Source organism: Caloenas nicobarica, chromosome 5, assembly GCF_036013445.1.
Source record: "Caloenas nicobarica isolate bCalNic1 chromosome 5, bCalNic1.hap1, whole genome shotgun sequence".
Taxonomy (NCBI): Eukaryota; Metazoa; Chordata; class Aves; order Columbiformes; family Columbidae; genus Caloenas; species Caloenas nicobarica.
Window position 1 is genome coordinate 55,588,865 of NC_088249.1, and position 17,950 is coordinate 55,606,814.

Here is a 17,950-nt window from a genome sequence, read left to right on the forward strand (position 1 = left end):
CCTCCCAATGTCTCAAGTATGCACTTTCTTAAGATCTAGAGAGGACCATACAGCTTGACAAATATTTACAATATAATAAGTTTTAGCTAACTAACTTTAGACAATCACGTATTTTTTAAACATTTTTGGCTATGGCACTTCCATTTATTCATAACCTAACAACTAGGCAGAATTTTAACTCTGGCTGAACTTCAAACCTTGTCTGTTTTTTCAAAAGGATTCTAGATCTCTCCCTCAACAAACAAAAAGACTATTTCTGGTGGGAGATGCATTTCTAGTTCAATACTCAGTAAATGAAAAGCTTTAAATATTCACTAAAATAGAGGTTCAGTTAATTAATACAGTTCCTGTTGTTTGAATATTGTTTGGCTATTTTCTATCATTGTGCACATTTTCTTATTGGTACTTAAAGTGATCCATATGAGATCTCATCTCTAGTCCCAGTAGTTAAAAATAGATCCAGAAAGGATCTCAGTAAGTTACACAGCTCACTCATCTGACCCAGTAATACGTTTTTCTGAAAGCTCTTTTTTTAGACAATGTTTTTTTAAAAAAATTTTAAATACTTCCTTAATACTCCAAGGCAATCTATTTCAGTGAGTCACAGACCTGTCAGTCCTTAAATGACTAGCCATGTCGAGTCTGAATCTTTCTTTTTGCAATCTAAAGCTGTTACTTCCTGTCCTAAACACTATGAAGACTGAAAACATTATTCTGATTACTTTAAAACATTAGAATAATTCACTTCAGTCTCATTTTCTCTAGACTCAGAAAAAACTCCTGAATTAATTTAATCTTTCTCCTTTAGGAAAGAAACTTTAGGCCACGTCTCCTGTATTTCTGGTCAGTCTCACTGGTGTGTAATGGAATTCTGCAATCTGTCTAATGGACAGATATTTTTTCTAGGGTGTGACATCTGAAATTAGAAACAGTATTTTGGTAATGCCTTATTTATGATGAATAGAACAAAATGATTACAAACCCATTCTCAAAGATAAATAGGAGGGCCGCTTCATTCACTTCTCTGAGAGAACGCTTAGTTAATATATGAGTCAGATAAATTGGCAATACCGCTGACATGAATAAATTCTAGTAGGATGAATGTAATGATAAAAGAGGGGTCTACTAAGTTCGTATGAATGACCACATATGGGAGCAAGTTTTCCCATCTAACTGGCACAAGTGACAAAGTCTGCAGCCTGCTCCCCAAGTACCATAAGAAACATCAAGCTTACCCTTTGGATTTTTGGTGTAAGACTTACATTTCAAGCTAAGTATTAGTCTTTGTTTTATATGCAAATAAAATGAAAAGACTTTGATCTCATTCAAGGTGCAAAGAGTTCTGCTGATCTGGAGAGATGAGTCAGAAGTGACTCATCACCTGTTTTTTGGCAAGATATTTAGAACATGGACAAACTACAAGGTGAATGGTAGGAATAATTTGAAACACTATGCTCTCTCACCATTATTTAAGGTCTCTATTGGTTTAATGTTACACATTTCTATTTTTCTGAAACTTCACAGATAAACCAAAAGGCAGAAGGTTTTGCCTCTGTATAAGATTTTAACTCTCTTTACTTACGATATCACAGATTGTAACATTCTGCCAGGTAATACAGCCTGCATAGTAGAACCTGTCACAGACACCAGTTGTTATCACCTGTGATCTCCTGAAGTACAGAAATCAAAAGATGACTCATGCTGTACAGATTCCAAAAGAAACCTTCCGGTCAAACATTTCTGATTGTATTGTGCCCTTTTTAAAGGGTGTCTGTAGTGTCACATAGAACGAAGTAAGTGTCAATCACTTAAGTACATTAAGCATCCATTATTCAGTAACTGGACACAACAACAGCATTTAAAGTCAGCCAATTTCTGGACAGATGTTTCAATCTCAGTACCAAAGGAAAACAGTTCCTTTGTTACTGGAACCACTTTCCATAGCTTAATGCTATTACTAACGAAACAAGCAATTGCTAGTTACTCTATTTTTTTGAGAGTATTGCAGATAACAGAAACAGACTAATCAGAACTATTATTCCACATCTAAGCCAGAAATGTTTTAGACAAAATGAAAGTAACAAATGGACAACAAAACCATAGAGATGGATTGCTCAGTAGAGTTATATATCTATTAGCTGGATTCATAAGGATGTGGGGGATGTACACTATGCCAGGAGAGTCACTGCCAACTAGAAACTCAAGTGCTCTGGAATGTTTATCCTAAAGCGGTTTATTCCATAAGCTTTCTTTGCTGTTTCCTCTGAAATATAAGACATTATTCTTTCTTATTTAGCAGAGGACAAAAGTACTATGTGCTTATGGCCCTATTAAACTGAGATCATATAGGGACCAGCTAACAGTGGTGTTCTTTTGCCAGCTTCATCTGTGAGTATTATTCTTGCTATAGCAAGTTAAAGGCTTACTTCAGAAGATATCAAAAGAAAAATTCTTCATTGCAAAAATGAAAGCAATTCATTACCTTATTTGCCTTAAAACAGACATGAAGATTCAAGTTGTCCAGAAACAGAATTTTATAGCAAGCTGGAAGAAAAAAAGCAAAATAAAAATCTGTCTTGATCACACTTTTGTACCCTATTTAATCAACTTTGTATATTTGTTTTCTCTCATCTAATCTCCACTGGCCACAGAAAAATCAATATACTTAAACTTGCATCACAACTTAAGTTATGATAATTGTATCATTATTAGTAGTGCAATTTAATTTTCATTTCCATTTTAATTTCACTTCTAGCAATCCAAATATTCTGACTTACAAAAGATATCCTGTTTCTGTATTCTTTTGAAGACAACAAACTAGCTTGAAACAATAAACAGCATCTCTCTTCTGAATAAGAATGTATCTTTCATCTGTGTGTGCATCCCATTCCTCCTACTTCTTTCCAATTCCCATTGCCTATGTTAGTTCCAGCCCTTTACTCTAAAACATGTCTCCCAGACTGGGATGCCTGATCTCACACTCACCAGTGTATGAGACGCTTCCAATTCCGCACCTCTCACACTTTCTTAAACGTTTTTTTGGACAAAAGGGAAAGTATCGCCCTGTGAATGTTAGTGCCATACACTGGATTACCTCAAATTTGGAGTATACTTTTAGAAGAACCAGAAGCCCAGCCTCAACGATGCCTGCCCAGGAGGAAGCACCAGCGCTACAAGTGAGCTCTTGCATTCTGCTAACTCCTTTTGTTGATTCACCTGCCACTGGTTGTGGTTAAAATGGAATACAAGTACGGAGAAGAAATGGTTCTATGCACAAGCAAATCAGGTCTTGTGCAAACTTAGTTAATTTGGTCTTACCTTAAGTAATGTTACACCAGTCCTTTTGTTATGAATCTGAGACTCACCGTCTCACTCTGCCATGGAGTAAAAACTCAGGGGAGGAGCATCCATGTAGTTCCTTTTGACTAATTTACCATCATTGTAACATCCAGAGGTCTCCAGAGGCATGAAGGGAACTGGCTCCTTACAGGAAGCTTTGTAGTCCAATTCTGTATGTACTGAATGCATAGGAGCAAGTAAACCAACACACATGGTAATAGAAGTAATGAGGAGACGGGAGACTCTTGATAGGAAAGGGGCTGAAGACTAACTTATACCTGAGAATATTATCCATAAGGGGTATATCTAGTGTAGCAGCATAAACTTCAGTGTTGCCTAATTCGGTCTCTCTCTTGGAGAAAAAAAAAAGTGGTGAGTGTTGCTTTAGAAAGTATTTTAGGCATATTCCTTTGTGTGCTTTTCTGTGCTCCTTAGCATCCCTTGGTAGCTGTGAATTGGAAGTGTGATCACAGATATAAATTGGTTGTTATTTCTCAGTGGGTTGTTCCCAGAATAAGAGTGATATGCCTCATATGGAGATACGTTATTGTTGACAACAACTCAATCAACATTCAAATAATCCTCCATCACCATTTTTGAAAGATTAAGACACCTTCAGTTAAAGTTACATTCACTTCTGCAAACATGCCCTGAACCAACCTTTGAAGACATCTGTACATTCTTTTATCCTTGCTCTCAGAGTAATGATGTCACATTTTATGTACACGTAAATAACAGAAATTTAAGGTGGATTTTGAATACATTCACAATTAAACATATCTTCAAAGCCAGCTATTGTAACTCAAAAATTTCTAATTGGAAATGCATATCAGCATTACAGTTTATTAAACACTGAGGTTTGTTACTTGTTTCTGAACTTAAAAATTGCTTCAGTATTTCTAAAGAGTTTAAGGGAAACCTGAGATAAGAAAGTTGCTGGCAATGTTGTCACCAGATGCAAGTGCTGCCTATGCTTCAGTAAAAGATAAAGTGTTATTTTTGCCTTCTTAGTCTTTCTTTATATTAGTTTTTAATAACTTTTTAAAAGGAAATGAAATGGTAAACTGTCACGTAAAAGACCAGTAACTTCAGACAAGCTCATTTGCATATTTTTTCAGTCAAAGCAAAAATGAAACTAAGCAGTATTAAAGTGATTTTTTTATGTACAAACATACAGGCTAAACACAAAATGCTGAGAATACAGCATACCAAAAAAAGCATAGTTTCTGTAGTCTTCAAAGTACGTGTTAGGAAAATATATGTACAAGAAACGTAAAATACAAGTGAATGATAAGTGCCAGCTTCAATAGTGCTACATTTTATTAATGACAGAAATATCTGGTTTTAACACTGCTTGTGTTACAAAAAAATGCAGTGATAGTAATAATGGCAGCAAACGGGGGTTTGGCACTGAATATATAAAATAGCAAAAGCTCTTCTCAGTGGTCTTCTAAATGGATGAACAAATAGCTTATTAGTGGAAAATAAAACCAGAATTCCTTTCAGTTATTTAAACTGGCCAATCAACAAGCAAAATAAAATTTTGTTTGTGTAAAATAGTGCAATGCAGTTTACAAAAGGTTATCTTAGGAATGTTACTTTTTTTCAAGTCATCTGAAGTAAATGTAAACACAAATATGCTAAATACAATTAGGAACTTGCACGTGTGCATTTGTTTTTATTTAATTCAACTGCACAGCATATAAATGTTTAGTACTAAAAGGTACACTTTTAAAACTAGCTTTATTTGTGGCTTACTTACACACCTGTAGCCTAATTTATGCTCTTTTTTTATTAGATCTACAATGGCAGTGTTCCTAAAAATACATTTGTGTGGAATGTCTAAGTTTCTTATTTAAAAACTCAACAATCTAAAATGTAATATAGTACAGTGATGTTTATCTTACTATTAGGCTTTACACAAAGTTTTCACACTCTGCATTCCATATGTATATTTCAGGCTGTACATCAAACTTGAAGGCAATATAAGCTATATCTGTGATGGAAGAAAAGATGTGGGGGCACAGTAAAATACACTAGCCATTTTGGAACAGTAGTTTGTCTTTTCTTTAAAAAAAGTATCTTTAATTGTCCTAAAGTTTTCCATACAAAGAATAAATGAAATACGATCTTATTTCCTTAAAATTTAATACCAAAAATTGGTGCAAGATAAAAAAAATCTAGAATGTTGTTGACTTGTTTTTAAACAAGAACCTGAGTAAGGGCAGGAAATATAGCGTTATGACTGAAAGAATAGAATTCCTTAATAATTTAAGTAGCTGAACAGGTTTTTAATGTTCTACCACAAGACAGCAAGGCAACAGATGATAACGGCCTTGTATTCAATGAATTCTCATGAACACCCACTGCAAACCTGAATATTTTCTGCAAAAATAAAACATCAGATTATGCACAATAATAAAAAGCATCAGAAATAGATGCACCTGGATTTTTTTCCTTTTTAAACTACAAATATCAGAATTCAGCATTCATGTCACAGTCCTTGAAGAGTTGCTCTGAGATGACTACGTTAAGCACACTACTGCACTAAGTAGACACCTCAAACAGGCTTGCACTGCAACAGTAACACAGTTTTCCTATAGGCAGAGACTTTTTCTTATTCATGTTCAAAACCAACATGAAATAAACAACTCAAGACAATATTAGGATTCATCCCATGTTTCCTTGTTAGCAAAAGTTCTTGCCACTTTGGTAATTGAAGTAACTGAATGTTTTCAAAAATTGCAGGTACCTCAAGGAAAATAAGAGTTCCATATTCAGCAAGGCAGCATTTTAGCTGGATATCATTATATCAGGCATAAAGAACTTTGCATCAGGCTATACAATACTCAATCTTTGAATAAAGTTTCATATTCTGTGTGGCAAAAGTGCATAGGAGCGGGATTCCACTAGAGTAGAAAGAATCCTCTCACAGTATTAAGGCCTTTAAATTTTATGTGAACTGTGTCAGGCTAAAGTCAGCACAGTGAGAAAAAAAAATAGGCTATCATCATCCTGGACACCACTGCTGAAATTTTATTAGCATGTCTTGTCTTCTCCTAGTTGTCGCTCGTCTTCTTCATCAGCTTCCTCAATAACCTGAATTTCATCTGCTTGAGGTAAAGATGAGATCTCAGACAGCAGTTTAGCTCCTTCAGCTTTATTTTTTTCTTCCTCTTCAATCGCTTTCTTCCATATTTTGTGATTTTCACTGAGATGGTGTATTAGCTGGCAAAATACTCGTCTACCTTTTTTTCTTTGAGCTTCTGTAAAATTATAAGCATATTTGATTGTTCAAGATTCAAAGTAATTATATTTTACGCATACAAAACCACTGGCATATTGTAAGAGAGATGTAAATTTCAGCAAAAAACATGGATGCTTATTCAAAGTATTTAAATAATGACATGGCAAAGGATAAAGAGTTTCTGTTTCAAATTGCAAGTGTCGTGGTATTAACAGAGATTTTATTAAAAGACTAAAATTTATGAAGCAGCATAATTACAAAATCTACAATATTTGTACTACACAATTTCAGCCATCATGTCTATGTCTGAATCTATTAAATGACAACCTTATGCACTGACTGAAATAGAGAAACTTACTTAAAATGAGGTCATCTTCCATTTCTTCATCATCACTCTCTAACTGTGCTCCATCATCGTCTTCAATACTTTCTGCATCCTCCTCCTCTTCATCAACCCATTGCCCTGGAAGCAACCCAGCTGCATTATAAGAATTACAAAGGGGGCCAACTATGTGAGTGATGAAAGATTCTTGCAGTTTTGCAAGCTGTGGAGAAGAACGATCCATGAAGGGGCTTATAGGTAATCCAAGACTTGCTTCTTCATCACCCTGAAAACAAAATGAAAAAGATTACCAGAATTTCTTGTAAAATTAACTTTAAATTTTTATTCTAAATATTACTTTTAAGGAACCAAGTAAACATCGCATGGATTGTATCTTTTTACTAGAGGCAATAATAGTCTAGACTAAGTGAATGAAAATGTAATCAGGCCAAATTTAAATAAAGACACATTATGGCTCAGCCTTGCATAGCCCATAATCCTCCCTTCAGCTTTGCTGCAAGATATCCTTGTGCATGGGTGGAGACCTAGTTCTACTGGAGCTCCTGTTCCTCTGCTATTACAGGACAGGTCCAGTGGAGGCAGATATTTGACTTCAGTTGATGGGCTGATGAACAGAGAAAACGGGAAAGTAATCAGATAGAGTAATGCATTCTGGTAAATGGCTTCCCCCAAAAGCTGTAGAATGAAATGAACTATACCATCCAGAATAAAGTGGTTTGGTTTTTTTTCCTGTTTTATAAATTGGAAAAAAAAAACCAACCGCAGCTGTTCCTAAACAACTCTGAGTTATAATCACTTATCTCAGCACTTTTGTGGACCTGATTGTTTTACGAAAAAGTTTTTCCTAAAGGAGCAACTTAGAATACTCAGGTCTTACAGTAAGGGTAAGCACTTCAGATTATTATTTCTATTGCTTATCACCCACGTGATTTGGCTGTTTACTTCTATCTTTCTAGTTTAAAAAAATATTTTTCAGTCCTTGGACAGAAAAATACAGAAAAAACTACAGAAAAATAACAGAGTAGAAATGTAGAATGTATTTGGGGGGGCTTACAGAATTTGTAAATGTAAAAATAAGCAACAAATTTTCAGACTTTTTTCCAGTTAATCTTGATAGGATTATTTATCAAAGTTCCAGCATAAAAATCATATTCACATTTTAATACTGTTAGTTACTAATGTGTATTTTTAATATTTAATTTAAGTTTTAATGTTTTCTGTCTTCGCACTGTTAGCTCAACATATATTTCCGGTCTTGAGGATTCTCTCCATATCCTTTGACCTGGAAACATTTCAGTGAACTTAACTTCCCAAAGTGGAAGAAGTTATTTTGGTTTATCAGCATCATCCTAAGACAAACAAACAAACCAACCAACAAAAACTAACAAACAACAAAAAACCCACAACCCCCCCAAAAACCCAAACCAACCAAACAAGCCGCCCCCTGCCCGCCCCCCAAAAAAACCCCAAACCAAAACACCACCACCACCACAAACAACCACAACCAAGCCAACCAACCAACCCCCATACCCAACCAAAACACTAATATCTGAAAAATGGACAACACTGTGAAGGAGCTTGTTTTCAAGCTTTTAACACAATTGATGGAAAGTAAAAGATTATATTAGTATATAAAAATAAATTCTCAGTATTCAGAAAGAGAAGATGGAAATACCTTACCTGAGGATTTAACACAAGGAATAATGTTTTATCTAGTTATACATTTCATAATGCAAAGAACTGAGTAAATTACACTTTCCACACTCACCTGTTCATAAAATTCATTAACAATGCCTTCTGTCCATTTCAGATGCAGCTCTCTGACTTTTGCTGGGCCATTAATATCTGCCAGTTTGATGCATATTTGACAGGCCAGGAGGCGATCGTTTTCATTGCTCCATTCTATACCATGACTGTTGATATCATTCACCTGGGTTGAGCACACACATTTTTAAAAATTAAGTTAAAACTATTAATCAATGTTATTTTTTTCAGACCTTGCACAACAGAAACCTGCATTAATTTTTCTATATAATTTTTTGTCTTATATAGTAAAAAAAAAAAATTAACTTAATATCCTTCACAAGACAGAAATGTGAGATATGATCGAAGTCTCCTGTGGGCCCCTATGTCACATCGGCTACGCTTATTAGGCAATCTACAAAACAATCTACAACTGGTTTGTACAAAGGAAAAACTCTATTTACATTTTATAGTAACTTAAATTTAAATAATATAGAACTTTAAATGCAAGTTGTTAATACTAACAACTACTAAGTAGCAATACTGACATCAGTATATCACAACCTGCTCAGCACAAACACTAAAATGTAACAAACCTTGGCATTAAATTCTGCAAGGAAATCAAAATGCTTCTTGAGATCTGTGGCAAGGATTGCTTCAATCACTAAGAAACGAAAACGTTTGAATTCTACATGATCAAGATTTGATAAAAAGTTGTATTCTGGTCGTGATAAGAAAAGATTCCAGGCAGAAGCAGCATGGTGATTTTCTAAGACTGATCTGTCATTGTAGAGAACTGCCTACAAAAAAACCACAAACCCAAAGAAAACAGAATCATAAATGACAGAGTAAACATTTACATTTAAATTTATAATTTAATACTCTGAAACTTAAGGGCTAGTTAGAAAGAAGTCTTAATTTAAAAATACAACAAAACAACTACTGGAAATTATGTTTTGCCTTCTAGTTTGACGGTTAAAGTGAAATAAAAATGGCAGATGAGAAAAGCCCAAACAATTAGCAAAGTTTTTTGTTTCCTTAAAAGTCCTTAACGATGTCTTAGTTACTTCTACATTCACACTGTGGGCACACATACACAAACCACTTAAAATGTAGACTTTACGCTCTTGGCAGTGTGTGTGGAGCACACACACTGACATAACCAACCAAACAAAAACACCAAACAAAACCAAAAACCACATACAGAAAGAAAACAAAACAAAACACACACAATAAAACACCACACAACATAAAAATCCAAGGCAAAACCAGATCTAAGTATATGCTTTTAATTCCCCTATTGTTTAAAAAAAATGGAAAAAACCTCCAAAGCATATAAGAACTGTGGTTAATGCAAAACGGTGTGGAGTATCACTGGCTTTTAATGTGCTATGTTTAATGCTGATGAGTACATTTTGACGGCAAATGAGTTAATTAAAATATTAAAACAGTAGTAGATTTTACTCACAACTCCCGTGTTTATACAAAACATCCTAGAAAATAATTAATTGAATATAGATTAAATAGGACCTGAAAACAATTATTTGGAAAACTGCAAAAATAATATTTATGTTTTGAGGAAGAGATTATTAACAAAATGAATGTGTTTATTTTTGAAAACTGGAGATAAGTGTCTGTGTTGCTTGGTTTTATTCTTCCCTGTATCCTGTTTTCAGCAGAAATATAATACATAACTGCCTACATCCTGAACCTTTTGTACAATAAGGAATTGTTGAAAACTGACTGGAAAGTTCACTCTTAAACTCTCTATCTCTTGACAAGTTGTTTTGGTTTCTGATTAACTATTATTATTGTTGTTGCTGATGTTGTTATTATTACTACCATTTAAGTTTCTTATCTCTAATTTATTAAGAGAGATCCAAATAGCCATCATAAATATGCTTCCCCAGATAATATACCACTCTTTAAATAAAAATATTTTGTCATGCAGTGTAGATATCTTTTCTCCAGTGTTCTTCCTTCCAGTTCTTCCCTACCTCAACTCTTTTTTTTCCTATCTGCTCTTTTATTCAGCTCTACCCACCCCTTTACCTCTTTCTTCTTAGCCTTTTACACCCTAAAGAGCATAGCATCTCCTTTCTTTCTACTCTCTGTTCTAACAACAACGTTGAGTATGGGAGACAAAAGCAAGGATGCCTTGCTGATTTTTTCTTATTTTACTCACCCTCCCTTAAAGGTAATGGCTATTTACCATAAAGGACCAGTTTGAAATACAGAGATTAGGCAATGCAGTTCATTGGACCATTAGAGGAGTGTCTTTTTACAGTAATTGCTGACACCACTATGATTTCAGAGGATTCCCAAAATGTAAGATATTCATGAATTACCTGTTTAGACAGTCCTGGGGCCAGCTCTCTATGAAATAATCTTTTACTCTAACCCGCATTGATTTTTGTCATTATTTTCAATTTTGTAAATTGAAAATTATTTTTACACACATATACAACCAATACACAGGAAACACATTGGAATTTATCAGGAGTAAAAAAGTATTACACAAGTTAAGCACAAATTGACTTCCCCATTTCTTAAATTGGGCAAATGATCCTAAACAGGCTACAGGAGCGATATAGAAGAGAAGAATATTCATTATTCTGATTTCAGATACAGACAAATAATTCTGTGGTTAAAGACTTTCTTACCTGAGGTGCATTTGTAGCAACTAGAAAAGCATTTGTACGACCAGGATGATCATAATCATGCATGGCAGCTGCTACATATAAAGCCATCAATTCCAAAGCAGGAATGTTTGATGCTAGACAACCATAGCTGTCATCAGCAATAGAGCAACTTTTTGAAGAAATATAGCTGACTTGAACAGGGCCAATACCATTGGCTTCATCTAAGAAAATTGGAAATACAAAAATAAAATATTTTAGAACATGATCTCATTCTAGTTTTTAATACATTTTAAATGACTCAGCCAGATACATTTGCAAGCACAACCTTAATAGAGTTATTGTAATTGTGAAGCTGAATAATTGGCAAGGAAACACTTACACTTTAAGAAAAAAAGTCATACTATTGTTTATGGATAAACCAGCAATTCTGAAGAAAAGTTGAAATGCCAGTAAGTCATAAATTTGTCATAGCCACACGGGTTGTCCAAAACGGTAGATGCAGTTTTACAAATACATAAAAAGCTTCAGCTGTTTCATGACATTACAGAAGGTAGGCAAAATGGTACAGGACACTGTGGAGCCTGTCAGAAGTTACCAAAACTGGAAAGCCGAATGTTCCTGTTTGAAAACCAATTATTTTCCTATTACTACATATAGACATGCCTTGGGACCAGTTTTTTTCCAACAAAATTTCCCACTACAATACCGAGGGATAGCTATCATTCACACAAATAAAGGAGACTTTCAGAAGAGCTGTGAACAGTCAAAGAACTATATATATTTTCACCACAGTCAGGGCTCACTCTTGCAACACAATTTTAGAAGAAGAAATGTAGCCTTTACACTTTTGGCAATGTGTGTGGGGCACACATCTACACTTGCTACCCTCATTGGAAGAGGAGATGATGGAAGAAAAGATTTGCCTTGGTCCTTGAAAATGTCTGGTGCCTTAGAAGACATGAACCAGAGGGAGTCACTCTGCATCTTCAGCTCATGGTGCTGCAGAAGGCTGGTTCAGAGGAATGTTTCAGTGAGCACAGAGGGCAATCTAGTGGAACAAGGGACACGGGCCATCTAGTCTGTCTCTTGATTGCAGCAGAGTTGTCATTTAGATTAGGAAGCAACCGTAACAATCTAAGCTTTTAATCACTAAAATGCAATTGTTGGTATTTGTTCCATGGGAGGGGAATGAAGAGAAGGAAAAAAAAACCCCACAACCTAGCAAAAATGTGTATCTCAGAGTCCAATGCACAGATCTTGGAAAATTCACATGGATACCAACGGTTACACTTCCTGCGAGGGTGCCTGTCACTTCTTTGCCTTCCCCTTACTGTCATGGTGCTGAAAACCTTCTGCTGTTATGCAGACCTGGAATTTCATTCCCTTCTTAAAATGATAGCACTAAAAGAGCATTCTACCATTTCTCTCCCAAACTCAATAAGACCAAGAAAGGATCAATCCGCATCTCCTTTAGTATTTTTATAATTTGCCCATTTCTTGGACTTGTAGACCTATAGGAAAATCTTGTGGGATAGTGGAAACTACTGCAAAAGCAACTAAACCCATTAAATTAGAAACATTTGCATGATAAGGCTATTCACAGTTTTATACTCCTCTTTTCCCTGGACAAAGACACTAGTCAAAAGAAAAACAACACCACCACCACCACAACAACCAAAAAAACAAAATAAAAAACCCCACAAACAAAAAAAACAGTAGTAGTATTTATTTTGTCACTGCATAATAAAAGGCATCTCTTGTCCTTAACAGAAAAAGTGAGGACTCAAAATCCTAATAACATTTATACTGAAAGAGATCCAAAGCAATAAGACTATAATTTCTTATTTTCAATTTACTTTTTTTTTGGTAAAGAGAAATAAAAGAATTTTCTATCATTTTTCTTTCCTCCAGTCAAGTCCCAATCGCAACCCTTTTAACACTTATAAGAAAGAAAAATGCGATAGGGTACAATCAGTGCACACGGACAAACTTGGAAAAAAGAGAAAGGTGACAGTAGAGGGGCTAATTAGTAATGAAGAAATAATATATACTGTCTGATGTTCTGTACAGTTCACAAAATACTTCTTAAAATTACAGCCCTTTAAAAGCCACATGACTTGTATCTTGTCCTTTTTTAATGCACATATAAAACAGGGATCTTAGACAGTGATGGATTTCCCCATTTATTTTTCCTAAATAAATATGTTTTAATATAAAAGTGTATACTTAGAATCATTATGCTTTACTTACAGTATATATTTTAGTAAGAACTACAAATCTAAATGTAAAAGTTAATTCCATGAAGTCACACACAACAGAAAAGCAAGCTTCATTAGAACTAATGCCATACAAAATTGGAATTTGAAGACTTTCTGTCTTTTACACAGTTACTATTAGGGTAGTCACGGCAATGCCTGAATGTCTGCATGTGATATCTAATACAGAACTCTGAAATACTCATTTTTACACTAAAACCATTAAGGAGAACTTCAATTAAGTTAAATGCTTTGACTTTGGTAATTTTTCTTTGGTCTATTAAATTTCCCAATCAAGTTAAGGAATATTAGTCTAATGTATTTCAAATGTTAAAAATACGCTGACTGTAGCAGTATACAGAGGTTTCATTCAGCATAGAAAATTTATTAAGTGAACCTGTATTCTTGGCTAATAAACTAACCATTACTCATCTAATAATTTTTCTAAAAATCTACTGCATTATATTTCTGAATGGTGTGTACTAAAATGGTAATATTTCTACTGCCTTATATTAAACTACCAAAAAAAAAAAAAGTGGTAAGAATAATTACATATTTTCTTCTAGAGTAGTGTGTTTTACCTATTGTAGTTTCGTTAAAACATTCTTACAGCAAAGGAAAAAAAAATAGCCTATGTAAATACATACCCATATCACTTTCCATTATATGCTCATTATGAATTTGCTGAAATCCAGGAATCGGCCGTGTTGTCAGATACCATACTGCATGAAGAACATCTGTGGCATGTATACGATTGTGATCTGAAAATTATAAAAATATAATAAAAAGTACTATCTGAAATATAATCAAAAGGAACAAAAAGGGAAAAAAAGCGCTATGTACTGAATTTACTATAAAGGAGATTTTGATTAAATATAAAGGAAAATTGAATTTAAATTGTTAGTAAAGGATATATCTCTGAAAGTTTTTAAGAAACATGTTAGATAAACTTCAAATATCCTCTATGCATACTTCATTCTACCTGACAGCCAGGAATGGATTAAGTAGCCTTTTAAAATCAGTGATGGTGAGGCACTAGCGTTGCTTCCAATCTGATACCTACAAGCATCTGGGTTGGTGCAACCACCTGTGACATAGGGAGCGGGTGGGTTGTGTCTGGGGAGAGGGGGTGAGGTGGTTTCTGTTTTGTTGGTTTTTTTTCCAATAAATTTGGCATGATGAATAATTAACAATTCTATATTTTCTTATTATTCTACTATGGGCCTAAAATAAATTTCTGTTAGATCAACAAATATTCTCCCATTGACTTCAGTATGTTTGATGCAACTACTCATTCAAATTCTTTAAGATTATATTCAGCCTACACATTAACAAAATCAGTTTTGGAGTCCACCAATTTTCTGCTGCAATTCTTAAATCAGCTCTAAATTCTGACAAATGTATTCATTAAAAATATACTAAGTTCAGACATTGTCTACCTCTGTATTAAATGTTAATACAGACACTAAAGGAGATACAGTAATAGAAAAACATATGTAATTAGATAGTACTTACAGGGAATATCTCGGTAGCCATTTTCTAGTGCACGGAAGTAATTAATGAATTCTTGAGTGGGGATTTTGAAAATTTCGAACAAACCAGTGTCTTGAAACAAAGTATAAGTTACCTAAATACATATTAAAATTAATTTGAGTCTGAAAAACATACTTAAGCATATTCTGGCTTTTCAATTTAAAAAATATTCCTGTTTTAAAAATTTTGCTTGCTGATAGAGATGGAAATTACTGGAATTCAATTGAAGATTATCTGAAAGCTATTGTCATAGAGATATGTTTCATGGGGGGTTTTTTAGCACAAAAATGTGGATTTTTATCATCCTTTCAAATACAGAATAATAAAAGCTTTTATTTCTGTACTGATAAATTTTATGCACAACTGATTATTTTTAATATCCTGCAAAATTTTAATAACATTAAAGAACTCGTGCTTTATTCCATTAGTCACCTAAAAAGAAGAAATCTATATTCTTACTTCTTATTCGAAAATTCAAATTACTTAAGTACAGTAGCAGAGCCATTTATATATATATATATATATTAAACAACAAACACAACAAAAACCAAAGAAACCAACAAACAAACCAAAAACAAAAAAGCCACCAACAACATAGTATTTATTTTTGAGACTATGGCAAAGAAATCCTATTTCTTTTATTCACTACGACTTATCTTGGGTAATTTTAACAAAGCTAGCTGGTAAATGAAAAAATATTTCAAAAATGTACTCAGAACACCCACACATACATACTGTGCAAATATATTATGGTTTACAAGTAGAACTTAGCAACTACAAAGACCTAACCTCCCCGAGACTGCAAATGTTAAGAAAGCTTTCCAAAAGAAGTCACTGCTACTTGTTTTTGTCACTTCTTTCCCAGACACTTGAGAGAAAGAGTAAGTTCTGAAGTGTGGGAGGTGCTCAAAGGAACATGAGAGCAAAATGAGGGGACATCCCTCTTTCCACCTGTCCCAACCAATCCCCTTACACATACCCAATCTGAGAACCTTACAAATGATGATGGTAAAATACAGTTTTTAATGAGCTTTTAAGTAAGATATGTATCAGAAGGTTACAGCACAACAGACAAAAGGACTGGAGTGCGAGGAGAAGGACAAGTAGTACACGTACAAACAATATCAGGAAGAACTGACACAGAAATTTTGCTAGAGTTTAAGAGAAACCTGCACACTTAAGTACTTATAGGTTTGAACTATCCCCTAGATTACACACAAATGAAATGCAAGATAATGTGAATCGCAGAGTACAGGTATACTACAGTAAAAATCCCACTCGAGAGGATTGTAGCATTCTAGTCTAGATTAACAGTTGGCACTAACTGAGGTGACGAAAGACCTGAAAACATTTGATCAAACAAGACTAACTGAAGATTTAAAACAATACCCAGAATATTGTGTATTATGAAAGAAAAGACAGCATCTAATAACAAAAATGAAATTATCGCCGTTGTTTTTTCCTGTTTTCAGTACAGGTGCAGGCCTGTGGTTCCAGCTGCACGCAAGTGCTTCTAATCTGTTTCCTTCCCTCCAGCTGCTTGTTCCTAACACTACCCTTGAGCAACACACATTCTATTCCAGGGTAGGAAACCAAGATGCTGGCAATACAAATATTTTGTAGTCAAATCAGAAGCAAATCCAGCTCATACTATAGCTCCATGACTTCTAAATCCAATATAAAGAATGAGATAGAAGCTTCCAGATGACACTGATGAATGGGTGAGGCTGGGGAAGAGCAAACAGAATGATACTTTTGCAGTTGCCATTACTGGCTTCAGCACAACATGAAACTGCACGAAAAGAGCTTAGTAATAAGGCAGAAAGAGATAAAAGGGATACTACATGCAGAAAGCAGCATGGAAAAAAAAACCCATTGTTTGTAGGATCAAGAGGCAAAAGACTGCCTAAAAGATCACTTCTCTTCCCCCACAGGTGTAGCTCGGGCAGAAATATTTTACTGAAATAAAGAAAAAAGAAATGGTTGACAAACAAGGTAGTAATTCTGAAAGCAGGAGACAATTTTTCATAGGACATGGCACTTTACTACAAAATCTAGTAAGTGTGAATCTAGCCTATTTTTACAATGAGAATAAAACTGAGAAAATTTGGAGCAAGTTGTCTATCGATAAACCACTTTTTTATGGTTTACAATGAGATGGATTACATGAGAAACTATATTTCTACTTTTCAAGTTATCATTCATATACTTGTTGACTGCAAAACTTCTTCACTGTTTAAATAAAACATATATGCATGACAGCTTTATATACCCTTCCTCCTATAATAAAAGAGCACAAACCTGGCTAAGGATCCTTCCAGACTGGTCTCCCATTTCTTGTACAAGGTCAAAAATTTGGAAATTCCAATTGTTCATCTTCTCCATTAGTGAATCATGGTCTAAAAACACTGTTTCTAATGTAGGACTCTGCTCCACCTGTGTAACAGTAAGATACTTCATAATCTCTAAAATAACAATGAAAACTAATTTGTCACTTGTATTGGCAAAAAAAGCCATGAAAATGATACATCATTATTTAACTTATTGAATGGTGCTGTAACTATGGCTATAAGAAAATCATAAATCAATAGTACAAATAGCAGAGTTAATGGCTTGACTTTTCATTTTTTGGGGCAGCAGATTCCAGGGCTTTCTGAGACGGTGCTAAATTTTCAGTCTTATTTCTTTTTAATCAAGATGAGTTAATAAAACAATGCACAAATATATGTAGGCTAACAAAAGGTTTACCGAGCTTTGACAGTTCTTTAATTGAACAAGCACTAAAGAGATGTACAACCCAAATTTTAGTAAAGTTTATACCATTTGTCTCCCTGAACTTCTAATATAC

The 17,950-nt window shown here is 34.3% G+C and overlaps 1 protein-coding gene across 2 annotated transcripts in view; it reads right to left on the reverse strand.

Moving 5' to 3' along the window:
- Nucleotides 1-4,480: 4,480 nt before the first annotated feature.
- PDE3B (phosphodiesterase 3B) overlaps nucleotides 4,481-17,950 on the reverse strand; it is an 88,860-nt gene continuing 75,390 nt past the window's right edge. The window contains exons 8-15 of one of the 2 annotated variants that reach the window (XM_065636051.1): nucleotides 17,404-17,538; nucleotides 15,085-15,196; nucleotides 14,217-14,330; nucleotides 11,336-11,535; nucleotides 9,269-9,472; nucleotides 8,698-8,859; nucleotides 6,945-7,194; nucleotides 4,481-6,605 (exon numbers count right to left, since the gene is read on the reverse strand). In XM_065636051.1, coding sequence (XP_065492123.1) covers nucleotides 6,379-6,605; nucleotides 6,945-7,194; nucleotides 8,698-8,859; nucleotides 9,269-9,472; nucleotides 11,336-11,535; nucleotides 14,217-14,330; nucleotides 15,085-15,196; nucleotides 17,404-17,538 — 1,404 coding nt within the window. In that variant the 3' untranslated portion in view covers nucleotides 4,481-6,378. The remainder of the gene's footprint in view (nucleotides 6,606-6,944; nucleotides 7,195-8,697; nucleotides 8,860-9,268; nucleotides 9,473-11,335; nucleotides 11,536-14,216; nucleotides 14,331-15,084; nucleotides 15,197-17,403; nucleotides 17,539-17,950) is intronic. The other variant, XM_065636050.1, reaches the window with a different exon arrangement.